General features: G+C 41.6%; 1 protein-coding gene across 1 annotated transcript in view; it reads left to right on the top strand.

Moving 5' to 3' along the window:
* Positions 1-25,249, top strand: part of LOC146062897 (protein unc-93 homolog A-like) — a 37,803-nt gene that overhangs the window by 2,414 nt on the left and 10,140 nt on the right. The window contains exons 2-5 of the mRNA XM_083174903.1: positions 3,150-3,331; positions 8,453-8,682; positions 10,772-10,909; positions 24,946-25,160. Coding sequence (XP_083031029.1) covers positions 3,150-3,331; positions 8,453-8,682; positions 10,772-10,909; positions 24,946-25,160 — 765 coding nt within the window. The remainder of the gene's footprint in view (positions 1-3,149; positions 3,332-8,452; positions 8,683-10,771; positions 10,910-24,945; positions 25,161-25,249) is intronic.

The following is a 25,249-nucleotide window of genomic DNA, read 5'->3' as shown; positions in this document are numbered from 1 at the left end:
CATCTGGTGAATGAACATAGGCATTACACTCACCAGCATCTCTATATCCCACACTAAGGGGGTTACTCTGGTTGATTTGCAAAGGCTGTGTATTCGCAGCCTTCTGAGTCCACCAAATCCTGCCCGGAGAAAGCTGGGCCGCCCACCCCCCCTCGCAGCATGTGTTCCCATGCACAAACTGTGAATTGATGTTTAACATAAACATCCATTTGCATGCTGCGGCGACCATCGAATGATGTGGAAGGTCCAAGCATATGCAAGGTTGCTCTGAGGCAACCTTACATATGGGTGTACCCTCGGGAGGAAATGGGCTGATGCCAGCTTCCCACCCGCCCCCCCACCTGCATCATGGCCTCATTTACTCAGTGTTCTCATTGGAACGCCCATGAAACGCTGGGCGTTCTCATATGGTAATAGGGCTGCCAGCCGCCCCAATTCCCTCTCCACCCCTCCACCCACCCGCTGTTCTGGGTGCGTGCACCCAGTGATCTCACTATTCACAGCGGGTGCATGCACCCAGCGCATGCACATGTGCAGAAATGCGCATGCGGACACCACTACCATCGGTCGGGCTGCAAACATATTCTGGTAGCAAAGCATAAACCCATAAATCCAGTTGAAATGTAATATGCCGCCCCGCAACAAGGCGTCAAAACCTTTTATACAAGTATCAAAATAAATTAAACAAAAATAAATTACTGGTATTTATAAATATTAAAATAAATGCATTAGTATAAGCTGCATTCATAGTACTACAGTATATAAATACCCCATTCCACAAACAGACGGTAGAGGTCCTGTTGTACCTCTAGCAGAAGTGACACTGGGGTTGGCGTCATCTGATATAGTAACTCATGGTGTCGCTGCCAGTGGGAGTGAGGTGTAGCTTTTTTTGTGTCACCCCACAGAAGGGTGACGACCGGGTGTTGATAGCACCCCCCTACTGACACCGCTGCCTCTAGTGTTTGTTAGGGGAGCGCAGTGTGCCCAGCGCCACCAGGAAGTAATGTATTTCGGGAGTCTAGCCTGGCACTACATTATGTTACGGGCATTATGTTTAAGAGGCACTACAGGAGGCATTATGTTAAATAGGCACTACAAGGGGCGGTGCACAATTAGGGGGGGGGGGTTGCACAATTTATAATCATGCCACTGAATAGCATTAACCGGCAGTGCTAGGAATGCTGGTGCCACCAGGAGAAGATGCCGAAAACTGCATATTTTGCACCTGCAGTGCACGCTCCAGTTCTACTTGCACCACTGTAAGTGAGAGGTAGTGCAAATTGAATATGTTATATCCATCAGCAATTTTCACAATTATTATTTTTATTTTAAATGACTTTTAAGTATTCCACATACTCAGCCCAAGCTTTTTTACGTTTTAGTTGCATCCTCCATTTTTTACATGTGTATTATAATAAATTGAAAATGTTGGTACTTATATGTTAGTTGGGCGCCCACTAAGCTATTTACTTAGTTTTCCGCGTCCCCTTGCTCACCACGCTCGCCACACTATATAAAATCAACTCCATTCTGACATGGATAGTGGGGGTATGAGCATACTAACTATAGTGGGCGCCCAACTAACAAATAAGTGCCATTGTTTTTGTTCAGTATTTGGCTCTTGGGATTATTTTACTATGCAATTATGCAGATTTATCAGCACAGGCAGTGTGATGGTTAGCACTGAGGTCATAGGTTCAATTCCCACCACAGCCCTAACTGTGTGGTTTGTATATTCGCCCCATACTTGAATAAATTTCCTCTTAGTACTCCAGTTTCTTCCCTCAATCCAAAAATATACTGGTAGGTCAATTGGCTTCCAGCTAAATGAACCCTAGCCTCAGGGGCGGATTTAGGGGTGAGGACACCCATAGGCACTACAATAACGCCCCCCCCCTAATTGTGATATTTTTATTGATTACTTATATACCCTCATTTGATAATAACCAATTTAATGGATTAATAAAAAAGCCACTAACCGTGACGTTTTTCTAAATTTTTGTTATTATTTATTTTTTTATTATGTATACATATTTACGAAGTATGGCAGCTTATAGGGGCAGTAACTGCATGTCCTAAACATTTACACTCTATTCAAGATGGACTATTGCACAGTCAGGGCCGGTGCTACGGTGTTCGGCACCCTCCTGCAAACTATAAATTTGCGCCCTCCCATACTTTACAAAGGGACAGCGCACACCGAAAAAAAGACGTGTGGTCTCATAAGGAAGGGGCATGGCCACACAACAGTACGCAACCATTCCAATTTACACCACACAGTAGCACAATCTTATCAACCTTATTAATATAACTCTCTCTCTCTCTCTCTCTCTCTCTCTCTCTCTCTCTCTCTCTCTCTATATATATATATATATATATATATATATATATATATTACCCTCACACCAGTTGCTGACGGTAGTAGCGCTGCCCGACAGTAGTAGCGCTGCCTATCCATATGCCTACACCAGTTGCCGACAGTAGTAGTTCTGCCTTTACATACTCTATGTCCAGACCAGTTGCTGACACAGTAGTACGCTCACATTACTCACCTACTGTAGGTTAGGCTGTCAGCTCATCCTCTCCTGCTTCCTTTTTTCATCAGTCTTGCTCCCCATGTAGCCCTGCCCCTTTTGTCATGTGTAGACCCACCTCCTCTGTCTGTGAAGCCATGCCCCTTTTTGGTCCCTGACGCTGACAGGGGGTTGGGAGCCTGGTGGGAACTTTGAGCTGCCAGCGCCGCTGCCTGTCACCCAGTGTGACAGGTGCAGCAGCAGCCGGCAGGCACAAAGGACAGCAGAGGATGTAGAGCAGGGACAGTGCCCTCCTGACCAGCGCCCTCCTGACCAGCGCCTCCCTGCTCTGCATCCTCTGCTGAGTGTGTAGCGAAGGCCCTGGGTACAGTACTGTAGATATTCTGCAGTTACTGATACATTTCAGGCTGACAGTACTATCACAAGCATCCAAGTGCCGCCCCCAAACATGTACCGCCCCAGGCACGTGCCTCACGTGGCTAAAGGGAAGTTCGGCACTGCCTAGCATGAATGTGTCTATGTAAATGTGGTAGGGAAATGTTTTCTTTAAAGCACTGTAGGACATGTTTGCACTATATAAATATAAGATATTTTATACTTTTGTCTTTACAGAGCAGTCTGAACCCGGAGAAAGGTCTCGGTGTTGCATCACTGAGTGTAGTCTATGGATGTCTCATTGTTTCTTCACTTTTTCTCCCATCTATCATTATTAAGAAAATTGGTTGCAAATGGACAATTGTCGCCTCAATGTGCTGTTACATCACTTACTCCATTGGGAATTTCAAACCAAACTGGTATTTACTGTATATCTCTTTTACATACTAAAAATCTTGCTACTGTCTATTTAATATAGTAATTATCCCAAGGCAAGGATTGCTAAAGCTCTACAACTGTGATGAGCACTGGCAAGATTAGTAAGAGAATCTAGACAGCCACCTAGGATACAATGATGTAGAGGCCACTCAAAACACTGAAGGGGAGTTGTAACAACCCTTTGAGAGAAGCTTCTTAACGTCTCCGGGGCAACATTTGTGCTCCACCAGCAACTGGTTGGATGAACTAATCTATAAAATGTAATAAAACCTCTGGAAACTGCAGTTCTTGGAAGTTTGCCTGAATCTCCATATGCATTTAAGTAGACACAGTATCTGTTGTGGGCTGCTGGCACTACAGTCACCATAGAATGCTATGGGGTTAGGATGTGTTGGTATACACCAAGGTCCCATATCATGCCCATAACATTGTGTCTTTAGACAAAATGGTCTTCTTTCTGCAGAATTCCCATTAGACAGAGATGTCTTACTGGCCCTGGGTTATAAACCCAGAAGACCTCTCTTTACAAGGATAGCGTTTTTTGGAAGCGCTATCCCTTTTGTAATTATTTATACATTCAGAGCTAATAAACACCAGTATGTATGTGACAAGGGGCGATATATTACATTATACATACTGTATTGTCCAATAAGTACTAATTACTTTTTTCTCTAGAGTACTGTAGAGTAAGCATTATTTAATGGTGATCAGATAACGAGCAGTGACTTTTATGGGAACACAGATGAAAAGAGCATTACTAGCAAGCTAGATTGCCATCATCTTTCTCAGTTATGTGCTTGGGGAGATAGGGAGGTTTAGAAGAGAAGTCCTTCCCTCACTTCACTTATTTCTTCAAAAAAGTGATATTAGTTTCCTATCTGCATCACTGAATTCCAGGACCAGGAAAGGTCATTTTTGTGGGAATTTTTTGTTTCACTTAATGCATAATGTCAGGAGTGATAACAGGGAGAATAGGATGGAATTCTTAATGCTAAGCATACACTATACAATTGTCTGTCCAATTTGGTAAATCTCTCAGATAAATGTGCATGGTATACACATCTGATCTGAAACGATCACTTGGTTAGACATCACGAATCATCCAGCATGTCCATCTAATGATATATTTTGAAATGTTGTTGGGCACATTGGACACTATATGCCCTGCTGTGCCCAACCCATAGACATTTATCCTGTATCTGCATATAAGAGGAGGGACACAGGTATCATGTGGGCATATGATGAAAGACATCTCACAGTAGGTGGGATGCATCAAGAAGTATTGTGCAGTCAAAAATTGAGGACTGAAAGCTTATTGCATATGCATCAAGCTCCAGAACACAGTACATTCTGAGGCATTGATGAGATGGTCAAGATGGCATTGCAGTGGCAAACGCAGGATTGCTAGGATGTTTATGGACATCTTTCATATTTCCCTCCTGAGAGGGATATCATTTGGTACATAGATACATGCACATAAGGATTCCCAGATCCTTAACCCAGAAATCTTTCTATCACAAAGGAGAGCTGTCCTTTGTGAACATCATTATGCTTGCAATGAGAGATGGATGCTGCCAAGTGTATGCCCATAATATGACATGAGGCTATCAGATAAAATATCTGTCATCAGTGTTTCCCCTTTATAACTCTAATTCTCACCAATAAGATAAAAAAATATGACTTTTAAACCTAACTATACCACACCTTAAGTATGAGGAAACTTTGAACTTGTGACAAAAAGCTCTTCCCTATTGAGCTGTCACCCAGCTTGACACATTATTGTTCCTGGGACACCAACAGGGAGAAATATGCAAGAGTAGAAAAACATCTCTATTTGGATAACATATAGAAATAAAGTGTAAATTTACCTTTATTAGGTGTTCATAAAAATGAAAATTAGGATAACCATTTGTGTTACTGCCTAAGTGTGGTGGCGTAGCACTAACCTTCAGATTTTTATTAAATACCTAATCATTTTTTTTTTACATGTAGCATGTATAATTAATCTTTATGAGTACATCAGAGTTCTTTTTTCATCCATTGTCTTTTTTTATGTTCCTATATTAACCCTGGTATCTGGTCTGTGGAACAACAGAGTGGAGAGCAACAATACCAAGGTCAACCATTAGAGGTTGAGGGCATATAGTTATATGCCTATACTTGGTCATCCGCGTTTAGAAAGACAGTGACTGGAGATCGACGGAAGGTAAGCATCGATGGGAACGTGGTCGATAGTAGCAAGGTTGACACAGGTTTTTTTTGGTGCCGGTCCACTTGGTTCCTATTCTACTATCCAAATGAACATAGAGTAGGAATAAAATAGTGCGCTGAGCATAGCAAGGCACTGTGCCCGAAGCATGGCGAGTGTACACTTTGCACATACATAGTGTCCACAGGCATCTCACTGACATTCGGAACCCAAAAAAAATCATGTGTTGACCTTGCTACTGTCTACCAGTTTCCTGTCGCTACTTACCTTTCGTCGATCTCCCATCACTGTCTATCTAAAAGCGGATGACCAATTCTATGCATCTAACTAGATGCCATTGACCTCTAGTGGTCGATCATGGCATGATCGACCTCCACCTTGTTGATCCCATATACTATAACCAGCACCACAGACTTATAATATTTCTGATGAACTATTATCTTAATTCAGGAACAAAATAAGGAATTGTGGGGCATGACTTGTGTGTCCAATGATGTGAAATTTTCTCAGAATGATGTGAAAAAACAAAAAACAAAATATGTGTATCAGTGACACAGAATGCGTGTTAAACGTTTTTAGAGGGGTAGCATGTGTCCCAAAGACAAATATCGTACCAAAACCCACTAATGAGATAGGAGACTGTATGCATACAAAGGTTTCTTTACAGCAGTAAAGTCCAAGCCCAACAGACCGATATCAATCAGAGTAGCCACAATCACTGCGTACCATACTCACTGCTTTTGCAGGTAGGATAAACTCATAAAGGTATCTTTAGTGGAGCAGATCCCCTTGAACTCCACTCTCAATAGATGGCAACGTGATTTTTGCCAAAAACAGAAAGGAGAATCGGTCTCAATAAAATAATTTTACAGTCTCCTATCTCATTAGTGAGTATGGTACGCACTCTGGAGCACTTGTTCACCCATTTTGGTACACACCTTCAATCATTCACTTTTGGTGCACCCCTAAAAGATACCGTTATATACGTCAAGCACCTCACCATATTGTGAGTTCTGGTACGATATTTGTCTTTGGGACACATCCTACCCCTCTAAAAACGTTTAACACCGATTCTGTGTCACTGATACACTAATTTTTTTCCCCCCATAATTCTGAGAAAATTTCACATCATTGGACACACAAGTCAAGCGCCCACAATTCCTTATTTCGTTCCAGAATACCTGCAGTGGGGATTACGAAGTGGTCCTTTTTTTAGGAATTGAGGCTGCATGGACTAATAGTCCTTGGGACTTTTCCATTTTTTTTGTTTTGTATTATCTTAATTCAGTTATCTCGATAGACATGTGGGGGGAATTTACTAAAGGAAATTTGGAAAAAAATAGGTGTATTTGTATTCAGAAATACACTTATTTTTGACATTTACAATCCCGAAAATACGGCAATTCGTATTCGTATTGATAGCACATCAATACGAATACGAATTACCATATTTTCAGGATAGTAAATGTCAAAAATAAGTGTATTTCTGGATACAAATACACCTATTTTTTTTACAAATTATCTTTAGTAAATTCCCCCCATCATGGGTGGAATACCACTACTCTTATTTCACACTGTGAATACAGTACAATGATTATCGACCTAAGGTTTTGAAGACTATTCAGTTTCTTTTGTATGCTTTACCATAAACACCATAGGTGTTACAGTCATGTTATATAAACAATGATGGTCTTCAAAAAAGTTGTAGAGTCAAAGAAAATCATGTTCACTCTGTCCAATAAGCACATCCTGTATCTTCTCTGTTACAAACCCATAAAATATGTTTTGAAACATGTTGACTGGTTTTACAACCCACTAAATTTAGTATTCTGTAACAGAGGAATTTGTAATAGTGTTGCTAAAATGTACAGATCTGCAGTAAAAGAGAACAAGCCAGTGCCGTCACAAATGGGGTACAGTATGTACCACACCTGGGTGTAAAACTCTGAGTGGTAACACCAAAGTGCTGGCTCCTGCTCAGTGAAAGTAGCCAGGTGTTGTACTGTAACATTATGTGCAACACCTGGCTCCTGTCACACTTTAGGAGAGAGCAACACACACAGGGCCTTATTCTGGTTCACTTGCAAAGGAAAATCCTTCTCAATTGGACAAAACCATATGCACTCCAGGTGGGGCAGATGTAACATGTGCAGAGAGAATTAGATTTGGGTGGGGTTTTACTTCAAACTGAGCTCTATATTGCAGTGTAAAAATAAAGCAATCAGTATTTTCCTTGCACATAAACAAAATAACTCACCCTAATCTAAATCTCTATGCACATGTTACATCTGCCCCACCACCTTCCATTTGAGAATGAATTTGCCTTTGCGAGTGAACCAGAGTAAGGGCCACAGAGTGGTTTTCAGGGGGTAGTTCACATCTCTCGGATAGAAAACAGAAGTTCGAGCCATGTAGAAAATCCCCCTACCCACAAGGCCATGTCCATCCAATGAGGCCATGCCTCTTTTGCCTGGAAGTGGAAGACAACATGTCCACCCACATTGGGTGTAACCACAGGAAGGGAGGCCACTGATAAAAAGATGCATTTGAACTTTATTTTGGTCATGTTAATCAAAGAAAGAGAATATGTTCACCTGATACATCACCTGCAAAATATTAGCGGTGCTAGGGCTATGAGTGAGCCATGTCTTACTCATAGATGTAACCTCTTATATTGTTGGTTAACAAAAATCTGTTGCCCATGATTTTCATCTAAAGAAAAATTATTTCTATGAATTCTAGATTGATCTCATAATACACCGGATCATTGAGAGAAGATTAATTGCTGTATAGTATGACTTAGAAACATCGCAACCCTAAGGCAATAGTTTGCCTAGAATCAGAAGCATATTTAATTTTTTTTTTTTAAATTCTATCCTTTTTCTGACTGCAGGTACAGCTTGATAATTACCTCTGCAATACTGGGATTTGGAGGGGGACCACTATGGGCAGCAAAATGTACCTATCTAACTACCACTGGAATTAGGTATGCAGAGAGGACGGGCAAAGAGAAAATGGATGTTGTGAATCAGTACTTTGGAGTATTCTTTTTAATATACCAATCATCAGGGATTTGGGGAAATCTAATATCATCTCTCGTACTTGAACAAAATCCCAATAAAGGTAAGTTTATATAAATTTACAAAACTAAGGAAGAAAATCAAGTTACTGTACTGTAACTATAATTTTTTTTCTTCATTAAATCGAATTGGGAGGTACAGAAGAAAAGTTCACAGAATAATCTTCCGTGAATTATATAAATATATATTTTTTAATTAACTATTTTAATTACAGTTATAAATCAATATGATATTGAGCTATGAACTTTTAAATGCATTTCATCTTCTGAGAACACCATTAAATGATCTTCTTAGGAGCAACAGTGTAAATCTTATTAATAAATGTGGATGATACTATTAAATTCAGAAGAAAAAGCCACATGGATTTCTAGAAGAAAAGAAAAAACATAGTTAGTATTAATACTGCCATAGTTCTATATAAATAGACTTACTGTACGTCTGTAAATAACTACAGTGTATTTATAATGTACAGTGTAACAGTAGATTAAAAGCCATTTCACAGCTAAGTGAGTGTTAAAAAAGCCTTATGATCTATATTATATAACAGAAGACCAGTATTACCAGTAAATACTGGATCAATGTCTCCTCTAACGTGGATCATCTGAGTAATACACCCCTGAGATTTTTTTATTATAAACACTTTCAATTCAGATACTTTATACATGAAATTGGGAAAATGTTATATATATACTGATCACCTCACTATAGTGTTCAGGATTTATATTATGCACATAATGAGATCCAGCTTGGTATCTGGATGACTCATACTGCTTTCACATTGCAGAAATGGGTAATGACACGGTATTCTTAAATGGGACTTTAAAACGGGTCTGAGCCTTGAGACCTTTCACATTGCAGGTGAAAACCGTTTTAAAAATCATTTAATACCATTCAAACATTCAACCCGTTTAACCCCCAAGGGACACGTTTCAAGCCATTGAAATAGAGCTGTTCAAACTGCCAAAAAAACGGCTTTGAACCGTGTAGGACTCTGCTTTTTAACCGTGTTGAAATACCGGTTAACTTTAACCGGTAAATCAACTCTGGCACTTTCACATTGCAGCCTTAAACGTTTTAAAATGGAAAAAAACGGCAATATACCGTTTTATAAGTGCGATGTGAAAGGGGTATCACAGTCCATGTCTAGGTAAACAGTCAATAGATTGACATGACAAAAGATCAATATGAACTTGGTCGACAATGACAAAAGATAAACATGTACAAAGTTGACACAAGCAAAATGTTGCATGGCAAGTGTTGATACAAGGGTCGGCATTACTTTTTTGCTATTTTTTAAAATGTATTCTGACTTTTCCATTCTTTACAATCAATGTGGACTCTGATTGGGATGGTGAAGTGGCCATTATATTGCCCAAGTTACAGAAAGTAATTTGGATATTATAATGTTTAACTTTGTGTGACTTTTTTCCCGGCTGCATAAATTATCTATGATTACATCCTGGCCATGCTGCCATTGAATGAATGCTTGCTAGCGTCTTTAACTATTCTAATGGAAAATTTGCATTAAAAAAAGGGAAAAAAATAAAACACAGCCATAGTCAAATGGAGTCCTACAGAGACTGATATACATTCTCATCGGTAACTTTCCAATTCTAGACTGTCCCACTGCCTCCCAATCCCACCCTCATTGCTGTGATTAGGAACATAGCAGTGCAGCATGGGTTCTTAAGCAGCCCATACACGCTGCTATGAGTGCTGACCCGATGTGTGCTTTGAGGTGCAAGCTCCCGCGGCACCTCATCGCACAGTACAAAAAGTATGTGCTTGCACATACTTTTTGTACTTAGGTTTCATCAAATTGCATCGCATTGCATGCACAACGGATGCACATGCAATGCAATGCAATGTGATCCGTGCTAGTACAGCATGGAAAGCACGCTCACAAAGCAGCGTGTATGGGCAGCTTTATAACTACTTTACTTTACTCTGATTGTTTGTGCGTGTGTTGTGGCATCATTGCATATTTTCTGTTGACCTTACATGATTGATCTATGAACCTAAGGTAAAGGGGTTTATAGATGGGAGCTACGACTCTTGTGACCAATATACTGGGTCATTTTTTGAGATCAAAGATTTAAAATCTGTTGTTTTTTGGCTATGTTTTATTGCAGTGATATCTGAAAATGCAAGTTACTTTCACTGTGGTCCAAATAACTGTCCTGCACATTCTGCTGGATCCAGCAACTCTACAACACCAATTTCTGGTGTATCAGACATTCTCCGTTATACTTTGATGGGCATTTATACTGGTAAGTGTGGTGATTACCATATTGTAAAACACAATGGGATATGCTGGCTCTATATAAGTAAAAAGAAAAAAAATATACCCAAGACTCTGGAATGGAAACATCAATAGACCAAAAAGGTGCATTTAAATCAAGAATAAAATATCATGGAATGGAAATATCAATATACCAAAAAGGTGTATTTAAATCAAGTGGTAATGATGAGTAATAATAAGTCAATCAATCTGCTGTGTTAATGGATAGTTAATCAAAAAATGTAAATTAAAAAAAAAGAAAACCAGACCTGCATTCACTCGGTTACGCAGAACTATAAAATACAAAGCTTTGACAATATAAAATTAACAATGTAATAAATATGTAATAAGTACATATTAAAAGGATGTTACATATCATGTATATAAAAGAATCATTCCTAGAGTATTCTAAAAATAATCCAAATCTACTATGTGCAGGAACTACTTTATGTCCACGGCTGTCAACTGTTTTAGTTCTGGATTATTATTATTATGTTCTAGCTCAGTGGTTCCCAAACTCTGGGCCTTATTCTAGTTCACTCTTTATGACAAAATCCTTCTTAGATGGACAAAACCATGTGCACTGCAGGTGAGGCAGGTGTTACTTTTGCAGAGATAATTAGATTTGGGTGGGGTTTTACTTCAAAGTGAGATCTATATTGCAGTGTAAAAATAAAGCAGCCAGTATTTACCCTTCACAGAAACAAAATAACTCACCCAAATCTAACTCTCTCTGCACATTTTACATCTGCCCCCCCCTGCAGTGCACATGGTTTTGTCCATCTAAGAAGGATTTTGTCAGAAAGAGTGAACTAGAATAAAGCCCTCTGTGCTTAAGGTTGGTGGTCCAGGACCAAATCAAAATATTTATGGTCTGAGTGATAGGCAAAATTAGCGTTAGTGGCTACCAACCATAAAACCTGGACAATCAGAAGCACAACTCTACACCACCACATAAATGATGTAAGCATTAGAGGAAAACACAATTTAAATATTTTTTCAAAATGTATCAATAAAAAAACCTTATAATCTTGGGATGCCATGAAAAATATGCTGATGCACTTGGGGTTATGATTTATAGCTTTTTTTCCCTCACACCAAAAATAGGGATTCAGGTGTGGACACTTACTTAACCTCATAAACTACTGAAATTTTTTTTGCCCACACATGAATCTGCTTTTCTTATTTTTACAGTACAGTACATGCACTTTATGACTTTGACGATTCATGTATGCAAGGGCGTAACTACCATAGGTGCAAGGGGTGCGGCTGCTATGGGGCCCAGAGCGGAAGGGGGCCCATCTTTGCTGTCTCAGTAATATGTTTTACATACATTTACCACCATCAGTTGCTAAATAGGTGGCCCTTACAAACTTTTGCTATGGGGCCCATGAATATCTAGGTACGCCTCTGCATGTATGGGACATTTCCTGATAATTTAATTGCTGTGAGGCGATTGAATTACCCCCTATTAGTCTCAGTGCCTGGGTTTTTGATGTAATATGAGGTCAGGGTAGGGACAAAAGATAGGCCACGATTGAGTAGTGTTGATTCAGCAGTGGTAAGGCAGTGGTTGGAGACGTTAAAGACAACTGTGACACTGGTTACTTGGGGAGTCTTTTTCGGCTTCTTTCTCCCACCTCGGCGGGTGGGTATAAGGGTTTTTTTGTGTCCGTCTATTGCGTTCCCCTCGTGACAGGTAGGCTGTCTGTGAGCCAGAGGAAGGTGTTTCTGTGTCACTTGCTGAGGTCTGCCTCTGTGACTCAATGTCAGTATATTGTGCTGGGAATCTCCTAACTGCACCTCTCCCCTGTTGTGGACAAAACCTTCTTGGTTCAATCCTTGAGAACCAGAGATAAACCCTGCTCTCCTTGTAGTCAAAGTTGACCTGTTTATATTTGTGCTTTTTGAACTTCAAGAGGTTGTCGTTGAAGGACTCAATTTCTTTCTCAAGTTTAGACAATAGGCCACAATCAGGCAATTGCAACCCTTTGAATGATTCAGATTGCTGCACTTCCACAATTTCTGCCTTAATGCTATTGAGATCTATGCTGGTTTGCTCAATAACAAGCAGCATCAGATCCTGCGAGCACTTGTTCAAGATATTGCACCACTTTGGGCAGAAATCATTATTGTGCCGCCCCAAGGTTGGCTAGTTGTATAGCCTAAAAATGGCGAAATGTGTACTTCCGGCTGCTCATAGCGGTATCCTTAATCAGAATGCAGTTTTCTCCTAAATTTCTGACAGCATATCATGGTCATGTGACCACTTAAGAGGCTGAGTCTGTACATTGTATACATATCATTTTATTATGGCAGCTGATCCCATTGAAATGACCATGAATGAAATCGAATAGGAAAAAAAGGGAGGGTTTTAGTTCTTTTAAAATATACATAAAAATAAAAAATGTTCTTGTTAAAAGTGCAGAAAAATTGAAAAAGAGGGAAAAGAAGGGAAGACTAAGAAAGTTTACAGAAACCATTTGATTTCAAAATCAGAGTTTAACCCCTTTGGAATAAGGGTGTCAAACTCGTATATCATTTCCATCTCTTTTTTAGCTAAGAGAGTGGGATTTTTTTTTGTCTTAAGTTGGTTTTTACCAATTTTAACCCCACAAATTTTATTATCGAGAACTGGAGCATTTATGAACTGTTCTAAAGTGATTAGACAAGGAGTGTGTCTCCAAGCCTTTCTGTATGTTTCTAAGATGTTCTCCTAAACGGACCTTTAAGGGTCTAGATGTACGGCCTATATAGATCAAATTGCAAGAACATTAAATCATATATATGACATTACTTGTATGACAAGTGATGAATTCTCGTATAGTATGTTCTTTCTTATTTATCATTATTTTGTCAACTTTCTTAGTACCATCACCAGTATCATTAAGGTCATTATATTCTGGTAATTGTTTTTTTATCCCGGAATCCCTGGAGGGAATTTAAACATTAATTGATACTTCTGTATTAATTAAAAATTGTTACGCTATGATCTACTTTTCTCTTCTGTTTCATATGATTGTGCCTTCAAACTGAGGAAAGATTTTCTATTAATATCTGTATGAAATATCCACGAGTGACAGCTCAAAAGGATTGTATATTTTCTTTATTACATCCATGTAAAGATGGATTCGCAGAAAACGTATGGTGTTTATTTACATTTTAAACATAGTAGCATACAGACACTTTTGGATATTTTAAACAATGGGTAGGTGGGTAAAAAAGCAGGCACTCCAGGGACTTGGTTTCAATGTAAAACGTGTATTGAACACACAATGCAAAAAGACGGCCCACGTTTCGGGGCAACAACGCCCCTTTGTCAAGGTAATATAATCAGTGAAAAAAAACACAATCAATAGTGAAAGAGTGACTCACCCTTAAATAAGGTGGCAGCACGTCTCCGTTCACCCGGGGCTGCTGCTCGTCGCCATCCACGTATCCGGAAGTTGGTGCCGGAAGTGCGTCAAAACTGGGCATTATCGCGGTGGGGTCTGTAACCAGCTTCAGTGGAGCGCAAGCCTCCCTGTTGCTACGGAGGCACTTCCTGTAACACTGTGAATACGTGGTGGCGATCTGCTGCAGCGCCCAGGGCCCGGGAGTTCCATGCTATTGTGAAAGGTGCTGCCACCTTATTTAACCCCTTACCGCCGCAGCCTGTTTTTGCCTTCCTGACAGAGCCCTTTTTTTCAAATCTGACATGTATCATTTTATGTGGGGATAACTTTTTATTGCTTTTACTTATCCCAGTGATTTTGAGATTGTTTTCTCGTGACACATTGTACTTTAAGTTAGTGGTAAATTTTGGTCGATACAGTCTGTGTTTATTTGTGAAAAATACCAAAATGTCGTAAAAAAATTGAAAATTTTGCAATTTGCAAAATGTTAAATTTTCTGCTTGTGAGACAAATAATCATACCACTCAAAATAGTTAATAACTAACAAAGACCATATGTCTACTTTATGTTGCCATCATTATTTCAACCTCCTTTTAATTTTTTTGGACACTAGGAGGCTTAAAATATGAATAGCAAATTCTCAAATTTTCAAGAAAATTTCAAACACTGATTTTTTAAGGGACTAGTTCAGTTCTGATGTGACTTTGAGGGACTTGTGTGTGAGACATCCCCATAAATGATGCCATTTCAAAAACTGCACCCCTCACAGTATTCAAAACAGCATTTTGGAAGTTTGTTAACCCTTTAGGTGTTTCACAGGAATTAAAACAAAGTGTAGGTGAAATTTCAAAATTTCATTTTTTTTAGCAGATTTTCAATTTTAATACATTTTTCTAAGGAACACAATAGATTTTACTAGAGAAATGTGACTAAAAATTGATTCCCCCAATTCTTTTGTTTTCATAAATATCCTATATGTGGCCCTAGTGTGCACGTTGACCAAACCACAGGCTTCATAATAGAAGGAGCACCTACTTGATTTTGGAGCCTCCTTTTTATGATATTATTTTTTAGGCACCATGCAGGTTTCTAGGCACCATAAGATGCTAAAAGTTAGGAACCTCCCCCACAAGTGACCCCATTTTGAAAACTACACCCCTCAGGGAATTCATCTAGGGGTATAGTGTACATTTCAAACCCCCAGGGGTTTCACCAATTTTGGTACAACTGGGCTGTGAAAATGAAAAATTACATTTTTTTACACAAAAATGCAGTTCTGGCTCAAAATTTTTCATTTTCACAAGGAATGAAGGAGACAAAGCACCCCAAAATCTGTGCCGCAATTTCTCCCGAGTACGGCAATGCCTCATATGTGACCAAAAAATACCATTTGGGTGCATGGCAGGACTCAGAAGGGAAGGAGTGATATTTGGATTTTGCAGCACAGATTCTGGTGGAATGAATGGTGGGTGCTATGTCGCATTAGCAAGAACCCCGAAGCACCAATACAGTGGAACCCCCCCACAAGTGACCCCATTTTGCAAACTACACCCCTCAGGGAATTCATCTAGGGGTATAGTGTACATTTAAAACCCCCAGGGGTTTCACCAATTTTGGTACAACTGGGCTGTGAAAATGAAAAATTACATTTTTTTACACAAAAATGCAGTTCTGGCTCAAAATTTTTCATTTTCACAAGGAATGAAGGAGACAAAGCACCCCAAAATCTGTGCTGCAATTTCTCCCGAGTACGGCAATGCCTCATATGTGACCAAAAAATACCATTTGGGTGCATGGCAGGACTCAGAAGGGGAGGAGTGATATTTGGATTTTGCAGCACAGATTCTGGTGGAATGAATGGTGGGTGCTATGTCGCATTAGCAAGACCCCCGAAGCACCAATACAGTGGAACCCCCCCACAAGTGACCCCATTTTGCAAACTACACCCCTCAGGGAATTCATCTAGGGGTATAGTGTACATTTCAAACCCCCAGGGGTTTCACCAATTTTGGTACAACTGGGCTGTGAAAATGAAAAATTACATTTTTTTACACAAAAATGCAGTTCTGGCTCAAAATTTTTCATTTTCACAAGGAATGAAGGAGACAAAGCACCCAAAATATGTGCCGCAATTTCTCCCGAGTACGGCACTGCCTCATATGTGACCAAAAATACCATTTGGGTGCATGGCAGGACTCAGAAGGAAAGGAGTGATATTTGGATTTTGCAGCACAGATTCTGGTGGAATGGTGGGTGCTATGTCGCATTAGCAAGACCCCCGAAGCACCAATACAGTGGAACCCCCCACAAGTGACCCCATTTTGCAAACTACACCCCTCAGGGAATTCATCTAGGGGTATAGTGTACATTTCAAACCCCCAGGGGTTTCACCAATTTTGGTACAACTGGACTGTGAAAATGAAAAATTAATTTTTTTTACACAAAAATGCAGTTCTGGCTCAAAATTTTTCATTTTCACAAGGAATGAAGGAGACAAAGCACCCCAAAATCTGTGCCGCAATTTCTCCCGAGTACGGCAATGCCTCATATGTGACCAAAAAATACCATTTGGGTGCATGGCAGGACTCAGAAGGGAAGGAGTGATATTTGGATTTTGCAGCACAGATTCTGGTGGAATGAATGGTGGGTGCTATGTCGCATTAGCAAGACCCCCGAAGCACCAATACAGTGGAACCCCCCCACAAGTGACCCCATTTTGCAAACTACACCCCTCAGGGAATTCATCTAGGGGTATAGTGTACATTTAAAACCCCCAGGGGTTTCACCAATTTTGGTACAACTGGACTGTGAAAATGAAAAATTAAATTTTTTTACACAAAAATGCAGTTCTGGCTCAAAATTTTTCATTTTCACAAGGAATGAAGGAGACAAAGCACCACAAAATCTGTGCCGCAATTTCTCCCGAGTACGGCAATGCCTCATATGTGACCAAAAAATACCATTTGGGTGCATGGCAGGACTCAGAAGGGAAGGAGTGATATTTGGATTTTGCAGCACAGATTCTGGTGTAATGAATGGTGGGTGCTATGTCGCATTAGCAAGACCCCCGAAGCACGGTGAAATGATGAACCTAATAATCCATAGATGTGTGGTATATTTTAAAACACTCCTTCATACATAGGCCGGGTTTGTCGGGGCAAGTTTCACAGTGGAAAATAGTTTGCTTTCTTATTCCCTTTTTATAGCAAACTTTGCACCTTTTTTGTGTCCTGCCCTTTTTTCCAGTGGAGGGGATTTCGTTAGGAAAATGCTGCCCTGATACAATACGGGGGCCAGTACTAGAAGTACTGGGGCCAGTACTAGAAGTACTGGGGCCCTCTGCCTGCTGGTTCCCAAATATTAGGCCCTTTATGACTTCCTCTTGAAAGTGCATAAATGTCCCCGTCTGGCTGGTAGAACGGAATAGTACGTAAGCGTTATACAGTGCCATCTGGATGATATACACGGCCAGCTTCTTATACCATATTTTTGTTTTCCGCAGGGCACTTTACGGCTTCAGTACCTGATCTGAAAGATCCACTCCGCCCATGTACTTATTGTAATCTAGGATGCAAATAGGTTTTGAGGTGTGGGTACTGGTACCTCGTACAGGGACGGAGGTGGTACTGTCTCCGTGAATTGTTGTCAGTATAAGGACATCCCTCTTGTCCTTCTATTTGACCAACAACATATTTTCGGTGGATTGTGCCCTGCTTTCACCCTTTCTCAGTAATTGGGCAACGTGCATTTTTGGGAGGCCTCTTTGGTTCTTGTGCACAGTACCGCAAGCTGCTGTACCTCTTGAACCAAGGGCCTTAAACAGGGGGATGCTGGTGTAAAAGTTATCCACATAGAGGTGATAACCCTTATCCAGGAAGGGGTGCACTAAATCCCAAACAATCTTTCCACTAATACCTACGAGGGAGGGGGGGCATTCTGGCGGTTCAATTCTTGTGTCCTTCCCTTCATATACCCTAAACCTGTGGGTGTACCCTGAGGTACTTTCGCACAGCTTATACATTTTTATGCCATACCTTGCCCTCTTATTGGGAAGGTACTGGCAGAATTTAACCCTTCCTTTAAAATGTATAAGTGACTCGTCTACACAAATGAATTTTTCGGGGATGTACATCTCAGCAAATTTGGCGCTGAAATGATCAATGACCGGCCTGACTTTGAATAGCCGGTCAAAGGTGGGATCATCTCTGGGTGGACACTGTGCATTATCGTTGTAATGCAAAAATTTAAGGATCGTCTCAAAACGAGTCCGGGTCATGGCCATACGATGAAGTGGGGTGCTGTACAGAACATCTGTACTCCAATATTGTCTAATTTCTGGCTTTTTAACTATGCCCATATGTAACACCAGACCCCAAAACGTCATCATCTCTACTGCATCTACAGGGGTCCACCTAGCAAATGATGACGTGGGGTTTTGGGCAATAAACTGCTGGGCATATAAATTACTTTGGTCCACCATTAAATTTATAAAATCATCAGAGAAAAAGACTTTGAAAAAGTCAATTTCTTTGAGGCCTGTAGTATCAAATTGGATTCCTGGGTTGGCCAAAAACTCAGGAACCTGGGGCTCAAAATTGTCTGGTGGTGGGGTCCATACGGGATCAATCATTTGGGGGGGGGTCTCAGCTGCTCTACGGGGGCGTCTTTGAGGGGGTCCCTCATCACTAGAGGAGGAAGAGGAGCTTAAGACGAATGCAAATTCATCGCTTACATCACTGGCTGTGTCAGTGTCAGAGGCAATAAGGGCATATGCCTCCTCCGCTGAAAACAGTCTTTGGGATGATTTTGACATTTTTATTATTTTTGTGTTTGTGTAAGTGTAGTGTTTCAACACGTGTATAGTGTAGGGGGGGTACAAACTTTATTTCAACACGGGGGGTATGTAGTGTGTATGTAGTGCTTTAACACGTGTAAGTGCACTTAAGGGGCAGCAGCTTCAAGGCAGCTTTCGGTACAACCTTGAAGGGGTTAAAAGAAAAAAAAAAAAGCTCCTGCGCCAAAAATTGAGCACAGATGTTGGTCAGTAACGTCCGTCACTGATCAGCGCTCAGCGGCCACAGGACACCCACAAAATCACCGTGGGTGTAAAAAAAATAAAAAAAAAAGACCCCACAGCACCCTCCAAAAAAAAAAAAAAAACTGCTGATCAGTCAAAGGCAACAGGAATTTGATCCCAAAAAAAATATTAGATCAACCCTGTGCCAAAAATGCTGATCAGTGATGTACGTCACTGATCAGTGCTCAGCGGCCACAGGACACCCACAAAATCACCGTGGGTGTAAAAAAAATAAAAAAAAAGACCCCACAGCACCCTCCCAAAAAAAAAAAAACCTGCTGATCAGTCAAAGGCAACAGGAATTTGATCCAAAAAAAAAATATTAGATCAACCCTGTGCCAAAAATGCTGATCAGTGATGTACGTCACTGATCAGCGCTCAGCGGCCACATGACACCCACAAAATCACCGTGGGTGTAAAAAAAATAAAAAAAAAAGACCCCACAGCACCCTCAAAATTTTTTTTTTTTTAAAAACTGCTGATCAGTGATGCAACACTGATTAGCAGTGAGGGGTATATATACCTATATATGCAGGCGCGCAACCTGACAGGGTATATATAAAAAAAAAAAAATGCACCCCCAAAAAGTTGCTGATCAGTTAATTTATACTGATCAGCACAAAAGGGGGGCAGCAGAGACAAAATTATATTACACAATGACGCTGCAGCAGCAGCAGCACAACAACCAGGAAGTACAGTACCAACAACCAGGAAGCACCAGCAGCAGGCAGCACGGATGCCACCACACCACCAACGCTGATCAGGTCAGTATAAGAGGACAGATGGGCACGGAGACCGCTCTGCACGCTGTTCCTGACCGGAATGGCGGCTGCAGGGCTGTCTCCGTTATTTTCTCTGAGGTGTAATGGCTGTGATTGGTCCGTCGGTCCGACGGACCAATCACAGCCTTGGGGGCAGGTGGGGTGAGGTGGGGTGACCACCAGTGACCCCTTTGGTGGTGGTGATTGGTGCTGTACTTAATCCCTGTGTTACCGAGCTGCACGCTGTTCCTGACCGGAATGGCGGCTGCAGGGGTATCTCCGTTATTTTCTCTGAGGTGTAATGGCTGTGATTGGTCCGTCGGTCCGACGGACCAATCACAGCCTTGGGGGCAGGTGGGGGTGAGGTGGGGTGACCACCAGTGACCCCTTTACACCCGGTGGTGATTGGTGCTGTACTTAATCCCTGTGTTACCGAGCGCCGTTATTCGCCGGTACACAGAAAACGCTGCAATTGGCTGTTCACATTTGAACAGCCAATCGCAGCGATCGCCGATGGGGGGGGGCATCGCTGCCCCCCCTGGGCAATGAGGGAAGATGTCTGCTGTCAGGGACAGCAGCCATCTCCCCTCTGTCTATAGACGCGGTGACACTTTAAATGCATGACGTACATTTATGCCATGCGTCGGGAAGTACATCCCGACCATGACGTAAATGTACGTCAAATGTCGGGAAGGGGTTAAGGGTGAGTCACTTTTTCACTATTGATTGTGTTTTTTTTCACTGATTATATTGCCTTGACAAAGGGGCGTTGTTTCCCCGAAACGTTGGCCGTCTTTTTGCATTGTGTGTTCAATACACGTTTTACATTGAAACCAAGTCCCTGGAGTGCCTGCTTTTTTTACCCACCTACCCATTGTTTAGCCGAGCACCAGGGCTGCCGACCCAGAAAGGAGAGTGCCAGTCCGTCTACCCACCACTATATATATATATATATATATATATATATATATATATATATATATATATATTCTAGTAATCTCGTTGAAAGCAAATGCTTCCAAAGCTAGTCTGCTACCTTATGATTTCCTCAGTGTTTGTGCATGTATGAGAGAGAAAGAGATGTAGGTGAAAATTTACTAAGATGTATATTCTACAGTTGGGGCAGGTCCCATCTTGGCTACCTATGGCGAGCGTTCCGCCAGCTGGTCATGGCTGGCCACGGTGCCCGCCATCGCAATACATTTTAAATGCTTGGCGATTCGCCGTGGCATCTCCGGATGAGTGCAATACCAGTGATCATCCACCAGATGTCACTTTTGAAAACCTCTTTGCGCATGCGTAAAATTTGTGCTGCAGCGCGTGCATGAAGCGCAGGAACTACAGTAAATAATTTATTGTCCCTGGCAAGCCTAGTCAGTGCCTCTCTCACACTGCCGGCATGAGCAGGATCCCATCTCTTTGGAGGAGAGGATCATGCTGACGCGGGCAGAGAGGCGCTGCATTTCTTTGACACGAAGGAGCGTCTCTGACGGACGCTCTTGCGACCCAGTTGCACAGACGTTCCAGTAATGAGACGCTTTTGCGTCTGAGTTGTTATTACGGCAGGGTACTACAGTAAAGTACTTTACTACTATTGTGCTGTGTCCACCAAGCTGTACTGTTCTATAGATAGAGTACACACTAATAAATAAAATCCATTGCATTGCGTACAGAATCATTACATTAAATTATACTTTACTGTATTGTACGTCTCATTGGTTTTGTTGAAAGGTGCTGGCCTTTGGCTAGTACAGTATTGTAGTTTTAACACGCATAAAAAATTCCGGTTACCAATAAGGCTTTCTTGGCGTCTAAATTTGCATGGGAGCTTGAGCGTCTGCACGGGTACTATACTGGTACTATACTGGAGCGGCACGGACACTAATGCGTCTCAGTATATGTTCTAACGGTCGCCACATTTTGGTGTTATGACATTCACAGTAAGGGCCTTATTTTGGTTCATTCTTTCTGACAAAATCCTTCTTAGATGGACAAAACCATGCGCTCTGCAGGGGGGGCAGATGTAACATGTGCAGAGAGAATTAGATTTGGGTGAGTTATTTTGTTTCTGTGCAGGGAAAATACTGACTGCTTTATTTTTACACTGCAATATAGATCTCACTTTGAAGTAAAACCCCACCCAAATCTAATTCTCTCTGCACAAGTAACACCTGCCCCACCTGCAGTGCACATGGTTTTGCCCATCTAAGAAGTATTTTGTCAGAAAGAATGAACCAAAATAAGGCCCTAAGTTACTGATTCGTATAGGGATCATTTTACATTTACACACAGTACTGTTACAGTCATGTACAGTAAGCTCGTTGAAGTGATACAATGTCTGGTTTTTATCAGTGGTCAATCAGCTGCTACTGTATACTGTAGTACAGTACATTACTGTGCTGTACAGTACCTGTCATTTTTTCAAGCCAAGCATGTACAGTACAGTAAATTCACAGTTACTGTAGGAGCTGATTGGCCAGTGATAAACTACTCACTACCCACTGGCAGGCGCGCAGAATGCAACGCTTGTTCCGCACAGGACGCACGTGATCAGGGCGCCATTTTTATTGTATATCAAGATAATAGAGATGGCTGCACCACGCAGAGCTAGGCCTTTCAGGCGTGGAGAGCTCCTGATCCTGGTGGCTTGGCGGGACAGGCCCCTGGTGTCCAACAGAGAGGTGGTGGAGGCATACCAGGAGGCTAGCCAAGCCATCAGGGTGCGCTTCAGGAGGGAGAGACCAGTGAGGGCCCTCCAGCGCCGATGGAGCGACCTGGTCCGTCGGGACCCCCAACTGCTGGACTCTCTAAGGGAATGTAAGTACTGTACAGTATTGGGTGCTGTATTTTCTACTTGTTGCCATGGGGGATTTCCTATTTGTTTTTAATGTGCTGATTACTGTACAGCATACTTTCCTACTTTTGAAAATGAGTTTCAGGGAGAATATAGTTGGTAGTAGAATTTTGCACAGGTTGAGAGGGCATGTCATGCTCCACCCAAAGGGCCCGTCTAGTTCCATACTGTATATGGAGATATTGTGAAAAGAGATTGTGAACATGGCACCTACAGTAGAAGCGTATGAATGCCTGAGACGAGTAGGCGTCTAACGCTGAACTCGTTTGAGCGTCTGAGACGAAAGCCACATTGTATGAGCGTCCGGGACGAGAGCCGTATAAGCATCTCAGACTATTGTCTCCTGGGGGAGGGGAGGAGGCGGTTGACTTCAGCTCAATACACATTACTCCCTGGAAGAGACAGTATTGCACTGCAGTTCATCTGGGTCACCATGCAAAATGTGTAATAGACAGTAGAAATGGAAGCAACAAATTGTTCTGGAAACAAGTTCTTTTATGTGTACTGTACGTCTTAAGTTTTATTAAAATATCACTCTACAAAATATTCGAATAAAAGAAAAAAAAGAAAAAATTGACACCGTAATCGAACACGGGTCTCCAGCATGAAGACCCACGCAGCTACCCACTACACTACACAACACAGTGATGTGTATGGTCTGTAGAGTGCTGATATCATTCGCAGCCCTAGTGGCGAAACCCAAGTCCCGGCAGCATCTGAGACGGCCCGCCCCTTGGCGAAACCAGCATCTGAGACGGCCCGCCCCTTTGTGGATTAGCGCTGCAGGAGATGTTGTAGTGTAATGTCCTGTAATGTATTTCAGGTCAGTTAAACCCCCCTCCACCCCTGGGAGGAGGGGAGGAGGCGGTTTACTTCAGCTGCATATACATTACTCCCTGGAAGAGACAATAGTGCAATGGTGCTGTACTGTAGCCAAATCAAGTCCTCTTACTCTACAGTACCAACACTTCATGAACACCTACAGTAGCTGGGGCACAGGTGTACTCGTTACTGACTGACACATTATAAATGATCCACAGGTGGAGCTAATTACTTCACTTACAGTATGATTCTGTGAGGAGACCTGTAAAACATTAACTGTTTTATTTGTCTAGTTTTGTTAAAACTGTTACATTTCATGGTCTACTTTTAAGAAATATCTCTCTACAAAATGTTCGAATAAATAAAAAAATAAAAAAATTGACACCGTAATCGAACACGGGTCTACAGCATGAAGACGTGCGCAGCTACCCACTACACTACTGGTCTGTAGAGTGCTGATATAATAATCTGTGGCATCCGCAGCCCCAGTGGCGAAACCCGAGTCCTTTAATGAATTAGCGCTGTAATGTGATGTAATGTACTGTACTGTATTTCAGGTCAAGTCGACCCCCTCCACCCCTGGAAAGGGAGGAGGCGATTGACTTCAGCTGCATACACATTATGCACAGTACCAACAGTTCAAAATATTCAGCATGGGCTACGTGAACGTGAAGGTAAATGCTTGTATAGGATCATGACACTACACAGCCCTTTTGCGCGCTCCAATGTTCACGAGCGACTCATTTGCACGAGCGTCTCATTTCCTATGAGCGTCTCATCGCGCACGAGCGTCTCATACTGTAAGCGTGCTCCGTACGGCGAATGGCACATTGCAGTATACCACTCCGACTCTAACTTGATGGAGCATTAGCCACCCAGTGGTGGCGGATTGTATTGCATGGCATGCACCCACGCCCCTTGGCGGACGCCGGCGCAAGAAGAATATCGGAGCGCTAGGACAAAACAGATATATATTGGATGTGCAAGTCATTATTGGAGAGCACTTTATATAGATATGCAGTGCTAGTTACAAGTATATGGATATGTTGATTATTAAGTTGCTAATTGTAAGATGTTGACTTAGTATAATCATTTCTTATTTGTGTACTTTCATAGGCTGTGGGGTTCTTGGTGTTCTACTCATTGTAATTTTTTTGGATCAAGTTGATTTAAAGGAAGAACAGAAAAATGAATCAGAAGCCAAACCATCCATCTGGAAATCATTATTAGGCACCATACGCCAACTCAAAGATATACGGCAATGCCTCCTTATACCTTTAACAATGTTCAGTGGTTTCCAACAAGGATTCTTAGCAAGTGACTACACCAAGGTGTGTAATGATAGATAGCCAGTATACCTACTGTTCATATTCATAGGCTAATCTAGAATTATGGTAATGTGTGGTCCCAGATCTAGACA

This window comes from Crinia signifera, chromosome 3 (genome assembly GCF_055691185.1).
Source record: "Crinia signifera chromosome 3, ASM5569118v1, whole genome shotgun sequence".
Lineage (NCBI taxonomy): Eukaryota > Metazoa > Chordata > Amphibia > Anura > Myobatrachidae > Crinia > Crinia signifera.
This window is presented reverse-complemented; position numbering and strand designations above follow the sequence as displayed.